At 37.3% G+C, this 14606-nt stretch overlaps 4 protein-coding genes across 4 annotated transcripts; all 4 read left to right on the top strand.

The window, feature by feature from the left end:
• The first annotated feature begins 1044 nt into the window (after nucleotides 1–1044).
• On the top strand, nucleotides 1045–4308 carry LOC139607157 (GTPase IMAP family member 7-like). The gene is made up of 2 exons (XM_071459826.1): nucleotides 1045–1216; nucleotides 2424–4308. The coding sequence occupies exons 1-2, from the start codon at nucleotides 1210–1212 to the stop codon at nucleotides 3107–3109; spliced, it is 693 nt and encodes a 230-aa protein (XP_071315927.1). The 5' UTR covers nucleotides 1045–1209; the 3' UTR covers nucleotides 3110–4308.
• LOC139606630 (GTPase IMAP family member 7-like) lies at nucleotides 3662–6115 on the top strand. Its single transcript, XM_071458891.1, has 2 exons — nucleotides 3662–3695; nucleotides 4244–6115. Exons 1-2 carry the CDS (start codon nucleotides 3662–3664, stop codon nucleotides 5386–5388), a joined length of 1179 nt encoding a protein of 392 aa, XP_071314992.1. The 3' UTR covers nucleotides 5389–6115.
• A 937-nt stretch (nucleotides 6116–7052) lies between these two features.
• LOC139606631 (GTPase IMAP family member 7-like) lies at nucleotides 7053–9864 on the top strand. The gene is made up of 2 exons (XM_071458892.1): nucleotides 7053–7059; nucleotides 8190–9864. Exons 1-2 carry the CDS (start codon nucleotides 7053–7055, stop codon nucleotides 9185–9187), a joined length of 1005 nt encoding a protein of 334 aa, XP_071314993.1. The 3' UTR covers nucleotides 9188–9864.
• Nucleotides 9865–10760: 896 nt separating this feature from the next.
• On the top strand, nucleotides 10761–13791 carry LOC139607104 (GTPase IMAP family member 7-like). Its single transcript, XM_071459736.1, has 2 exons — nucleotides 10761–10889; nucleotides 12029–13791. Exons 1-2 carry the CDS (start codon nucleotides 10802–10804, stop codon nucleotides 13093–13095), a joined length of 1155 nt encoding a protein of 384 aa, XP_071315837.1. The 5' UTR covers nucleotides 10761–10801; the 3' UTR covers nucleotides 13096–13791.
• The last annotated feature ends 815 nt before the right edge of the window (nucleotides 13792–14606 follow it).

The raw sequence follows: 14606 nt of genomic DNA on the forward strand, positions 1-14606 counted from the left end.
GATTTTCATGCAAAAAATAATTTTAACCTAACCCTGCTTTTTGCCAATGATATGAGATTGATATGAAGGTAATGCATTAAATTCTTCTTTTTATGATTCTTATAATTATTATTATTTCATTATAAAATCTCTTAATTATCAAATTTTCTTTTTTTCTAAATGAAAAATCTTAACAGCGTTACTGTGAAATTCTTCAAAAATAAAAGTGCTTGTGGTGAAGACGTCTTTCAGGTGTGTCTTTCCTCATAAAACCATGAGCCAAATTACAGAGTGCAACCTTTAGGCATGTAAAGTGTAATGTGTATGGTGACTTTGACATGTTTAAGTCTTTTTAAATAATAAATGAAGAAGAGATAAAAATGGTTTGTAAGGAATGTGCACTATGCACTGTTTCAACAGGTTTCAGGTAGCTTTCTCCTCACTCATGAGAATGATGAAATTACTGAGAAATTTCTCTACAGTCACCCTGACATTGGGAAATGACATTATTTCTTTGTAATGTGTAGTAAAGTTCACTGTAAGTAGACACCATTAAAATAACAAGTTGATGTTTCTCCCACAAAGTGAAACTCTCGGCCCTCTTCAGATACAGGACGGATCATATCTGTGTCTGACTGTGGTTAAACTCTGAACTGTGGACTTTTCTCAACTATTCTCAAAAGCAGCAACAAATAAAATAACACACATACGTCATATAATGCACCACACCTGAGAGTGATGGTCACTCAGCACACGTACAGTTGCAGCTCATGTCTGCTGCAGTGCACGTGCATTAATCACATACAACACAGTTTCTCTATGAACCTGCAGTATAGTCCCAAATCAAATGTGTTGACATTAGAAAAGAGGATTTTGAAGACAAGAAACTAAATGTTTCTTTTGCCAGTTAAATCAAAGAATGCAAACATGTTAATGGGTGAATTTCACTTTGAAGATCACTCTCTGAAAAGGTCAGCTGAAGTTTTCACAGGAAGTGAAACTTTGTCAACGTGCTTAGTGGAGCATAATCTTCGTGTGGTCATGGGTTTTCAGAGCTGAGATTTGGGAATGAGGCTCACGTGTGACAGCACAGACAGTTTGTGGCTCTTCCTGTCACTCTGTTGTTGAAGAAGTGAAACACACACCGATAATGAAAGGAGAAAAAAATCTTTAAGAAAGACAATCTCACAGGCTGTTGTGTCACTCTGCACTCTCATCCTTTCTGACAACATGGACGGTAAGTTCATTTCTTTAACGATTCTAAACCATGGACATATTATTTTAATCAATGGTTTTGATGCTTAATGTATTTAAAACACTTGAGATGCTGCCATAAGTTGATGTACTTACCTGTGAACAATGTTGCTCCTAAACCTCACAGCAGTTTACAAAATCCCCCTCAGAGTTTTGTTCAGTCAATCACATTTGACTGATGAAGAATGATCAGTTTTGTTAGATTAGATCAGGAGCTTTGGACGTCCTCGCTCTTGTTTAAGCAATGTACTTTTTGAAGTTAGAAAAGATAAAACACAATCACATAGTATTTTGCAAGATTCTTAAAAAGTCTCTTGTAAAATTTGTCATTGGCATCTAGAAAGCACCAGCAAACCTGTATCTGCATTTATTTATGAGGCCTTGCTGTCTAAGTTGGTGAGATATTTACCATCCTGAGTTAAGTTCAGAACTAATAACCATGACACCAGATCACAGGAGAGATGAGCTCTTACCAACCATGAAGAGTGGCAGGACAGAGACAATAACATTTCAAATATATCATGGTCTCATGTTCATCAAAATGACCAAGAATACCAAGAACGTCCAAAGTATTTGTAAGTTACATGAAAGGAAATGTTGAAATTTTGAACAAGACAAAAAACATTAAAACAGCCTATTAACCAGAAGATAACTCATGCAATACATTTTTCTATTGACATACACTGATATACATGTATGTTATTGTCAAGGTTATGGACAGCTATCGACAAGAAGCTCCACCAGAATAGATCAAAGTTTACAGAATCAAAGTTTACAAGAACAGTTTTCTTTCCTGTTCTTGACTTGTCTTTGTGTCTGAGTTTGAAGTGAAGCAGATGTTTTGTCTGTGTGAAATATTCTGTTACTGACACTTTTATACTTCTAAGAGTGTCTCTCAGTTGTTGCCCTTATTTACCTACATTGTCTGGTTAAACCAAGCAAAACTTTATTTCACAAGGCACAAAATAAAAAAACCAAGTCAAAGTCAAACATTTTATGTTGCCTCAATCACAAGCTTTGGCAAACTAACTTAAAGGTACTGTCCCTCTTTATAGTCATTTCTGACTTCTGACTAATATAGTATATTTCTATAACTGGCACATTATTCACAGAGTAATCTGAGCAGCAAAACACAAAAGCAAGCAAGAGAAATCATATATAATAATGTATATATCATGATTCTTTTCTAGATTCAGACATGAGGATTGTCCTACTGGGCAAAACTAGAGCTGGGAAAAGCAGCCTGTGCAACACAATATTTGGAGAAGATGTGTTCAAAATAAACCACTGTGCAAACTCTGAAGCAAGAGAATGTCAGAAAGAAACCAGATCTGTTAATGGAAAAAAAATCACTTTAATCGACACTCCTGGTTTGTTTGACACAAACATGTCTGAGGAGGAGCTGAAGCCTGAGATAGTGAAGTGTATCACAGAGTACTTTCCTGGGCCTCATGCTTTTCTCATTCTGCTTAAAGTTGAGAAATACACAGGGGAAGAGCAGGCTGTCATCGACAAAATAAGCCAATATTTCTCTGAAGAGGCTTTCAAATATGCTGTAGTTGTCTTCACTCATGGGGACCAGCTCCCTGACGGAATGAAAATTAGGCAGTTTGTCCGTCAGAATGAGAAACTGAGTGACCTGGTGAGGAAGTGCGGCGGTCGATGCCACGTCTTTGATAATAAATACTGGAAGAACAACTGGTTTGAAAGATACAGGAACAACCAGTTGCAGGTGACAGAGCTGCTCAACACAATAAAAGTGATGGTGGACACAGGAGGCCACTACACCAATGAGATGCTACAAGCAGTGGAGAGAAAAATACAACACGAGGAGGAGAGGATCAGAAAATCATCACCAGGCATGTCACCAGAATAAATCAGAAAGAAGGCAAATAGAAAATATCTCAAAACATCACAAGAAATTAGTTGGTGTTGCCACAGGTACACTGTTGGGAGTTTTGTTTGGTTTGCCATTGATGATTGTATCAGTTCCCACAGTCTTTAAGACATTAGAAACAGGAGCAGCAGCAGCAGGAGGCTTTGTTCAGTGAATCACATTTGACTGATGAAGAATGATCAGTTTTGTTAGATTAGATCAGGAGCTTTGGACGTCCTCGCTCTTGTTTAAGCAATGCACTTTTTGAAGTTAGAAAACATAAAACACAATCACATAGTATTTTGCAAGATTCTTAAAAAGTCTCTTGTAAAATGTATCATTGGCATCTAGAAAGCACCAGCAAACCTGTATCTTCATTTATTTATGAGGTCTTGCTGTCTAAGGTGGTGAGATATTTACCATCCTGAGTTAAGTTCAGAACTAATAACCATGACACCAGATCACAGGGGAGATGAGCTCTTACCAACCATGAAGAGTGGCAGGACAGAGACAATAACATTTCAAATATATCATGGTCTCATGTTCATCAAAATGACCAAGAATACCAAGAACGTCCAAAGTATTTGTAAGTTACATGAAAGGAAATGTTGAAATTTTGAACAAGACAAAAAACAATAAAAACAGCCTATTAACCAGAAGATAACTCATGCAATACATTTTTCTACTGACATACACTGATATACATGTATGTATATAAGATTATGGACAGCTATCGACAAGAAGCTCCACCAGAATAGATCTAAGTTTACAGAATCAAAGTTTACAAGAACAGTTTTCTTTCCTGTTCTTGACTTGTCTTTGTGTCTGAGTTTGAAGTGAAGCAGATGTTTTGTCTGTGTGAAATATTCTGTTACTGACACTTTTACACTTCTAAGAGTGTCTCTCAGTTGTTGCCCACATTTACCTACATTGTCTGGTTAAACCAAGCAACATTTTATTTCACAAAGCACAAAATAAAAAACCAAGCCAAAGTCAACAATTTTACGTTGCCTCAATCACAAGCTTTGGCAAACTAACTTAAAGGTACTGTCCCTCTTTAGAGTCATTTCTGACTTCTGACTAATATAGTATATTTCTATAACTGACACATTATTCACAGAGTAATATGAGCAGTAAAACACAAAAGCAGGGAAGAGAAATCATATATAATAAGGTATCATTATTCTTTTCTAGATTCAGACCTGAGGATCGTCCTAGTGGGAAAAACTGGAGCTGGGAAAAGCAGCCTGTGCAACACAATATTTGGAGAAGATGTGTTCAAGATAAACCACACTGCAAACGCTGAAAAATCAAACTGTCAGAAGAACAACAAATCTGTTAATGGAAAAAAAATCACTTTAATCGACACTCCTGGTTTGTTTGACACAGACAGGTCTGAGGAGGAGCTGAAGTCTGAGATAGTGAAGTGTATCACAGAGTGCTCTCCTGGGCCTCATGCTTTTCTCATTCTGCTTAAAGTGGAGAAATACACAGAGCAAGAGCAGGAAGTCATCAACAAAATATGTGAATATTTCTCTGAAGAAGCTTTCAAATATGCTGTAGTTGTCTTCACTCATGGGGACCAGCTCCCTGAAGGAAAGAAGATTGAGGAGTTTGTCAAAGGGAATAAACATCTGGAAGATCTCTTGAATAAATGTGGTGGTCGATGCCACGTCATTGATAATAAATACTGGAAGAACAACCAGCAGGATGAATACAGGAGCAACCAGTTCCAGGTGACAGAGCTGCTCAACACAATAAAAGTGATGGTTGACACAAGAGGCTACTACACCAATGAGATGCTCCAAGCAGTGGAGAGAAAAATACAACAAGTGGGGGAGAGCATCAGAAAATCATCACCAGACATGTCAGAGGAAGAAATCAGAGAGGAGGCAAAGAGAAATGTGACAAAACATCTCAAGAAAATAGCTTGTGTTAGCACAGGAGTGTTGTTGGGAGCTTTGCTTGGTTTGCCAATGATGATTGCATCAGCTGTTGCAGCCTTTGATGTAGCAGCAGTAGGAGCAGTAGGAGCAGTAGGAGCAGTAGGAGCAGAAGCAGCAGTGGCAACAGCAGGAATTGGATTAGCTGTAGGTGCAGGAGTCACTGCAGTAGCAGGAGCAGTAGTAGGAGGTATTTTAGGATATAATGCAGCTGATCAAGCAGGCTCAGTAAAGGAGGCAGTAAAGAAAACAGCTAAGGCTGTTTTTGACAAAGCTAAAAACACGACAAATAATACGAAGCAAAAGCAAAGTGAGGAGAAATCACCTCTTCTTTAACACAGTTGAAACTAATGGGCTGTATTCTGGCTTTTATTAAGGCTGCACCATTGAAAAAACAACTCCTGTATAAAAAACTTTTGGGCCCTCCTACTTGAGAGAGTCTTGTTTCACAGCCCTTTTTGAACTTTGATAAGAGAGTTCTCATCTAAATCAATCTAAACTGCACAGCAAAGAGATACAGCAGAGGCTGCAGACTGTACAGGACATGTAGAAGTTTAACACCTACTAAAGGGGCTTCAGTCACATATGCATGTAGGATCAACAATGAGCTGAGGTGGAGAAACAAATGCAAGTAGTTTAATATGCTGCTCAATGTGACAACATCCTGCTGCAGTTATTCATTTGACTTCATTAGGATTCTTCCAAGGGTTATTGATATGTCTGAATATCTGACACTGATTGGTGCTATTTGAACCTATATATCCAACTAAAGAAAAAAACCCTCAGCTTTTCAGTTTCTGAAATGTTTGTAATGATTTTTTTCATAAAGTGCCTGAAGATTTTCATGCAAAAATATTTTTTAACCTAACTGTGCTTTCCTTCTTTTTGCCAGTGATATGAGATTGATGTTATAGTAATGCATTAAATTCTTATTCTCATGATTCTTATAACCATTATTATTTCATTATAAAACCTCTTAATTGTTGAATTTTCTTTTTTCTAAATGAAAAATGTTAACAGCGTTACTGTGAAATTCTCCAAAAATAAAAGTGCTTGTAGTGAAGACGTCTTTCAGGTGTGTCTTTCCTCATAAAACCATGAGCCAAATTACAGAATGCAACATTTAGTCATGTGAAGTGTAATGTGTATGGTTCTTTGAAATGTTTAAGTCTTTTTAAATATTAAGTGAAGAAGAGATAAAAATGGTTTGTAAGGAATGTGCACTATGCACTGCTTCAACAGGTTTCAGGTAGCTTTCTCCTCACTCATGAGAATGATGAAATTACTGAGAAATTTCTCTACAGTCACCCTGACATTGGGAAATGACATTATTTCTTTGTAATGTGTAGTAAAGTTCACTGTAAGTAGACACCATTAAAATAACAAGTTGATGTTTCTCCCACAAAGTGAAACTCTCGGCCCTCTTCAGATACAGGACGGATCATATCTGTGTCTGACTGTGGTTAAACTCTGAACTGTGGACTTTTCTCAACTATTCTCAAAAGCAGCAACAAATAAAATAACACACATACGTCATATAATGCACCACACCTGAGAGTGATGGTCACTCAGCACACGTACAGTTGCAGCTCATGTCTGCTGCAGTGCACGTGCATTAATCACATACAACACAGTTTCTCTATGAACCTGCAGTATAGTCCCAAATGAAATGTGTTGACATTAGAAAAGAGGATTTGAAGACAAGAAACTAAATGTTTCTTGTGCCAGTTAAATCAAAGAATGCAAACATGTTAATGGGTGAATTTCACTTTGAAGATCACTCTCTGAAAAGGTCAGCTGAAGTTTTCACATGAAGTGAAAATTTGTCAACGTGCTTAGTGGAGCATAATCTTCGTGTGGTCGTGGGTTTGTGGCTCTTCCGGTCACTCTGTAGTTGAAGAAGTGAAACACACACCGATAATGAAAGGAGGACAAAATCTTTAAGAAAGACAATCTCACAGGCTGTTGTGTCACTCTGCACTCTCATCCTTTCTGACAACATGGACGGTAAGTTCATTTCTTTAACGATTCTAAACCATGGACGTATTATTTTAATCAATGGTTTTGAGTCTTAATGTATTTAAAACACTTGAGATGCTGCCATAAGTTTATGTACTTACCTGTGAACAATGTTGCTCCTAAACCTCACAGCAGTTTACAAAATCCCCCTCAGAGTTTTGTTCAGTCAATCACATTTGACTGATGAAGAATGATCAGTTTTGTTAGATTAGATCAGGAGCTTTGGACGTCCTCGCTCTTGTTTAAGCAATGTACTTTTTGAAGTTAGAAAAGATAAAACACAATCACATAGTATTTTGCAAGATTCTTAAAAAGTCTCTTGTAAAATGTATCATTGGCATCTAGAAAGCACCAGCAAACCTGTATCTGCATTTATTTATGAGGCCTTGCTGTCTAAGTTGGTGAGATATTTACCATCCTGAGTTAAGTTCAGAACTAATAACCATGACACCAGGTCACAGGAGAGATGAGCTCTTACCAACCATGAAGAGTGGCAGGACAGAGACAATAACATTTCAAATATATCATGGTCTCATGTTCATCAAAATGACCAAGAATACAAAGAATGTCCAAAGTATTTGTAAGTTACATGCAAGGAAAAGTTAAAATTGTGAACAAGACAAAAAAAATTAAAAACAGCCTATTAACCAGAAGATAACTCATGCAATACATTTTTCTACTGACATACACTGATATACATGTATGTTATTGTCAAGGTTACGGACAGCTATCGACAAGAAGCTCCACCAAAATAGATCAAAGTTTACAGAATCAAAGTTTACAAGAACAGTTTTCTTTCCTGTTCTTGACTTGTCTTTGTGTCCGAGTTTGAAGTGAAGCAGATGTTTTGTCTGTGTGAAATATTCTGGAAAATCGTATTTCACAAGGCACAAAATAAAAAACCAAGTCAAAGTCAATAATTTTACGTTGCCTCAATCACAAGCTTTGGCAAACTAACTTAAAGGTACTGTCCCTCTTTATAGTCATGTCTGACTTCTGACTAATATAGTATATTTCTATAACTGACACATTATTCACAGTGTAATTTGAGCAGTAAAACACAAAAGCAAGCAAGAGAAATAAAATGTAATAATGTATATATCATGATTCTTTTTTAGATTCAGACCTGAGGATCGTCCTACTGGGAAAAACTGGAGCAGGGAAAAGCAGCCTGTGTAACACTATATATGGAGAAGATCTGTTCAAGATAAACCACTGTGCAAACTCTGAGACAAGAGAATGTCAGAAAGCAACCACATCTGTGAATTGGAAAAAAATCACTTTAATCGACACTCCTGGTTTGTTTGACACAAACAGGTTTGAGGAGGAGCTGAAGTCTGAGATAGTGAAGTGTATCACAGAGTGCTCTCCTGGGCCTCATGCTTTTCTCATTCTGCTTAAAGTGGAGAAATACACAAAGCAAGAGCAGGAAGTCATCAACAAAATATGTGACTCTTTCTCTGAAGAAGCTTTCAAATATGCTGTAGTTGTCTTCACTCATGGGGACCAGCTCCCTGAAGGAAAGAAGATTGAGGAGTTCTTCAGTCAGAATGAGAAACTGAGTGAGCTGGTGAGGAAGTGTGACGGTCGATGTCACGTATTTGATAATAAATACTGGAAGAACAACCAGCAGGATGAATACAGGAGCAACCAGTTCCAGCTGACAGAGCTGCTCAACACAATAAAAGTGATGGTGGACAAAGGACGCTACTACACCAATGAGATGCTACAAGCAGTGGAGAGAAAAATACAACAAGAGGAGGAGAGGATCAGAAAATCATCACCAGACATGTCAGAGGAAGAAATCAGAGAGAGGGCAAAGAGAAATGTCTCAAATCTTCTCAAGAAAATAGTTGGTGTTGCCACAGGAGTACTGCTGGGAACTTTGCTTGGTTTGCCAGTGATGATTGCATCAGTTGTTAAAGCCATCAAAGAAAGAGAAGGAGGAGATGTAGGAGTCGGATTAGCTGTATGTACAGTTGCTCCAGCAGCAGGAGCAGTAGCAGGAGGTTATATAGGATATACTGAAGCTGAAGAAGCAGACTCAGTAATGGAGGCAGCAGAGAACGCAGCTAAGGCTGTTTATGACGAAGCTAAAAACATGATAAATGACTAAAAGCAAAAGCAAAGTGAGGAGAAATCACATCTTCTTTAACACAGTTGAAACAAATGAGCTGTATTTTGGCTTTTATTAAGGCTACACCACTGAAAAAACAACTCCTGTATAAAAAACCTTTGGGCCCTCCTACTTGAGAAAGTCTTGTTTAGCAGCCCTTTCTGAACTTTTAGAAGAGAGTGCTCATCTAAATCAATCTAAACTGCACAGCAAAGAGATACAGCAGAGGCTGCAGACTGTACAGGACATGTAGAAGTTTAACACCTACTAAAGGGGCTTCAGTCACATATGCATGTAGGATCAACAATGAGCTGAGGTGGAGAAACAAATGCAAGTAGTTTAATAGGCTGCTCAATGTGACAACATCCTGCTGCAGTTATTCATTTGACTTCATTAGGATTCTTCCAAGGGTTATTGATATGTCTGAATATCTGACACTAATTGGTACTATTTGAACCTATACATCCAACTAAAGAAAAAACCCTCAGCTTTCCAGTTTCTGAAATGTTTGTAATGTTTTTTTTCCTAAAGTGCCTGAAGATTTTCATGCAAAAAAGATTTTTTTAAACCTGTGTTTTCCTTGTATTTTGCCAGAGATTGATGTGACAGTAATGCTTAATTTCTTCTTTTCATGATTCTTATAATCATTATTATTTCATTATAAAACCTCTTAATTATCAAATTTTCTTTTTTTCTAAATGAAAAATCTTAACAGCGTTACTGTGAAATTCTTCAAAAATAAAAGTACTTTTAGTGAAGACGTCTTTCAGTTGTGTCTTTCCTCATAAAACCATGAGCAAAATTACACAATGCAACCTTCAGGCATGTAAAGTGTAATGTGTATGGTTCTTTGAGATGTTTAAGTCTTTTTAAATAATAAATGAAGAAGAGATAAAAGTGGTTTGTAAGGAATGTGCACTGTGCACTGTTTCAACAGGTTTCAGGTAGGTTTCTCCTCACTCATGAGAATGATGAAATTACTGAGACATTTCACTACAGTCACCCTGACATTGGGAAATGACATTATTTCTTTGTAATGTGTAGTAAAGTTCACTGTAAGTAGACACCATTAAAATAACAAGTTGATGTTTCTCCCACAAAGTGAAACTCTCGGCCCTCTTCAGATACAGGACGGATCATATCTGCGTCTGATTGTGGTTAAACTCTGAACTGTGGACTTTTCTCAACTATTCTCAAAAGCAGCAACAAATACAATAACACACATACGTCATATAATGCACCACACCTGAGAGTGATGGTCACTCAGCACACGTACAGTTGCAGCTCATGTCCGCTGCAGTGCACGTGCATTAATCACGTACAACACAGTTTCTCTATGAACCTGCAGTATAGTCACAAATGAAATGTGTTGACATTAGAAAAGAGGATTTTTAAGACAAGAAACTAAATGTTTCTTGTGCCAGTTAAATCAAAGAATGCAAACATGTTAATGGGTGAATTTCACTTTGAAGATCACTCTCTGAAAAGGTCAGCTGAAGTTTTCACATGAAGTGAAACTGTCAACGTGCCTAGTGGAGCATAATCCTCGTGTGGTCGTGGGTTTGTGGCTCTTTCTGTCACTCCGTAGTTGAAGAAGTGAAACACACACCGATAATGAAAGGAGGAAAAAGATCTTTAAGAAAGACAATCTCACAGGCTGTTGTGTCACTCTGCACTCTCATCCTTTCTGACAACATGGACGGTAAGTTCATTTCTTTAACGATTCTAAACCATGGACATATTATTTTAATCAATGTTTTTGACACTTAATATATTTAAAACACTTGAGATGCTGCCATAAGTTTATGTACTTACCTGTGAACAATGTTGCTCCTAAACCTCACAGCAGTTTACAAAATCCCCCTCAGAGTTTTGTTCAGTAAATCACATTTGACTGATGAAGAATGATCAGTTTTGTTAGATTAGATCAGGAGCTTTGGACGTCCTCGCTCTTGTTTAAGCAATGTACTTTTTGAAGTTAGAAAAGATAAAACACAATCATATAGTATTTTGCAAGATTCTTAAAAAGTCTCTTGTAAAATGTATCATTGGCATCTAGAAAGCACCAGCAAACCTGTATCTGCATTTATTTATGAGGCCTTGCTGTCTAAGTTGGTGAGATATTTACCATCCTGAGTTCAGTTCAGAACTAATAACCATGACACCGGATCACAGGAGAGATGAGCTCTTACCAACCATGAAGAGTGGCAGGACAGAGACAAAAACATTTCAAATATATCATGGTCTCATGTTCATCAAAATGACCAAGAATACCAAGAACGTCCAAAGTATTTGTAAGTTACATGAAAGGAAATGTTGAAATTGTGAACAAGACAAAAAACATTAACCAGAAGATAACTCATGCAATACATTTTTCTATTGACACTGATATACATGTATGTTATTGTCAAGATTACGGACAGCTATCGACAAGAAGCTCCACCAAGATAGATCTAAGTTTACAGAATCAAAGTTTACAAGAACAGTTTTCTTTCCTGTTCTTGACTTGTCTTTGTGTCCGAGTTTGAAGTGAAGCAGATGTTTTGTCTGTGTGAAATATTCTGTTACTGACACTTTTACACTTCTAAGAGTGTCTCTCAGTTGTTGCCCTTATTTACCTACATTGTCTGGTTAAACCAAGGAAAACTTTATTTCACAAGGCACAAAATAAAAAACCAAGTCAAAGTCAAACATTTTACGTTGACATCATTTCTGACTTCTGACTAATATAATATATTTCTATAACTGACACATTATTCACAGTGTAATCTAAGCAGCAAAATACAAAAGTAAGCAAGAGAAATAATATATAATAATGTATATATCATGATTCTTTTCTAGATTCAGACATGAGGATCGTCCTACTGGGAAAAACTGGAGCTGGGAAAAGCAGCCTGTGCAACACAATATTTGGAGAAGATCTGTTCCAGATAAACCACTGTGCAAACACTGAGACAGCAAAATGTCAGACAGCAACCGGATCTGTTAATGGAAAAAAAATCACTTTAATTGACACTCCTGGTTTGTTTGACACAAACGGGTCTGAGGAGGAGCTGAAGCCTGAGATAGTGAAGTGTATCACAGAGTGCTCTCCTGGGCCTCATGCTTTTCTCATTCTGCTTAAAGTGGAGAAATACACAAAGCATGAGCAGGAAGTCATCGACAAAATATGTGAATGTTTCTCTGAAGAAGCTTTCAAATATGCTGTAGTTGTCTTCACTCATGGGGACCAGCTCCCTGAAGGAAAGAAGATTGAGGAGTTTATCAGTCAGAATGAGAAACTGAGTGAGCTGGTGAGGAAGTGTGACGGTCGATGTCATGTCTTTGATAATAAATACTGGAAGAACAACCAGCAGGATGAATACAGGAACAACCAGTTCCAGGTGACAGAGCTGCTCAACACAATAAAAGTGATGGTGGACACAGGAGGCTACTACACCAATGAGATGCTACAAGCAGTGGAGAGAAAAATACAACAAGAGGAGGAGAGGATCAGAAAATCATCACCAGACATGTCAGAGGAAGAAATCAGAGAGAGGGCAAAGAGAAATGTCTCAAATCTTCTCAAGAAAATAGTTAGTGTTACCACAGGAGTACTGCTGGGAGCTTTGCTTGGTGTGACAGTGACAATTGTATCAGTTGTTGCAGCTATCAAAGGCAAGGTAGTAGGAGCAGTAGTGGCAGTAGTGGCAGAAACAGCAGCAGGAGATGCAGCAGCTGAAGTTGGATTAGATGTATGTGCAGGAGTCACTGTAGCAGGAGGTTATAAAGGATCTACTGAAGCTGAAGAAGCAGACTCAGTAATGGAGGCAGCAGAGAACGCAGCTAAGGCTGTTTATGACGAAGCTACAAACATGATAAATAACAACAAGCAAAAGCAAAGTGAGGAGAAATCACCTCTTCTTTAACACAATTGAAACAAATGGGCTGTATTTTAGTTTTTATTAAGGCTACACCATTGAAAAAACAACTCCTGTATAAAAAACTTTTGGGCCCTCCTACTTGAGAAAGTCTTGTTTAGCAGCCCTTTTTGAACTTTTAGAAGAGCGTGCTCATCTAAATCAATCTAAACTACACAGCAAAGAGATACAGCAGAGGCTGCAGACTGTACAGGACATGTAGAAGTGTAACACCTACTAAAGGGGCTTCAGTCACATATGCATGTAGGATCAACAGTGAGCTGAGGTGGAGAAACAAATGCAAGTAGTTTAATAGGCTGCTCAATGTGACAACATCCTGCTGCAGTTATTCATTTGACTTCATTAGGATTCTTCCAAGGGTTATTGATATGTCTGAATATCTGACACTGATTGGTACTATATGAACCTATATATCCAACTAAAGAAAAAACCCTCAGCTTTCCAGTTTCTGAAATGTTTGTAATGTTTTTTTTTTCTAAAGTTCCTTAAGATTTTCATGCAAAAAATAATTTTAACCTAACCCTGCTTTTTGCCAATGATATGAGATTGATATGAAGGTAATGCATTAAATTCTTCTTTTTATGATTCTTATAATCATTATTATTTCATTATAAAACCTCTTAATTATCAAATTTTCTTTTTTTCTAAATGAAAAATCTTAACAGTGTTACTGTGAAATTCTTCAAAAATTAAAGTGCTTGTAGTAAAGACTTCATTCAGTTGTGTCTTTCCTCATAAAACCATGAGCAAAATTACACAATGCAACCTTCAGGCATGTAAAGTGGAATGTGTATGGTGACTTTGAAATGTTTAAGTCTTTTTAAATATTAAGTGAAGAAGAGATAAAAATGGTTTGTAAGCAACGTGCACTATGCACTGTTTCAACAGGTTTCAGGTAGCTTTCTCCTCACTCATGAGAATGATGAAATTACTGAGACATTTCTCTACAGTCACCCTGACATTGGGAAATGACATTATTTCTTTGTAATGTGTAGTAAAGTTCACTGTAAGTAGACACCATTAAAATAACAAGGTGATGTTTCTCCCACAAAGTGAAACTCTCGGCCCTCTTCAGATACAGGACGGATCATATCTGTGTCTGATTGTGGTTAAACTCTGAACTGTGGACTTTTCTCAACTATTCTCAAAAGCAGCAACAAATAAAATAACACACATACGTCATATAATGCACCACACCTGAGAGTGATGGTCACTCAGCACACGTACAGTTGCAGCTCATGTCTGCTGCAGTGCACGTGCATTAATCACATACAACACAGTTTCTCTATGAACCTGCAGTATAGTCCCAAATCAAATGTGTTGACATTAGAAAAGAGGATTTGAAGACAAGAAACTAAATGTCTGTTAAGCCAGTTAAATCAAAGAATGCAAACATGTTAATGGGTGAATTTCACTTTGAAGATCACTCTCTGAAAAGGTCAGCTGAAGTTTTCACAGGAAGTGAAAATTTGTCAACATGCTTGGTGGAGCATAATCAT

Source organism: Trachinotus anak, unplaced genomic scaffold (assembly GCF_046630095.1).
Source record: "Trachinotus anak isolate AG129_WGS33_773 ecotype Australia unplaced genomic scaffold, CSIRO_AGI_Tana_v1 ptg000023l, whole genome shotgun sequence".
Taxonomy (NCBI): domain Eukaryota; kingdom Metazoa; phylum Chordata; class Actinopteri; order Carangiformes; family Carangidae; genus Trachinotus; species Trachinotus anak.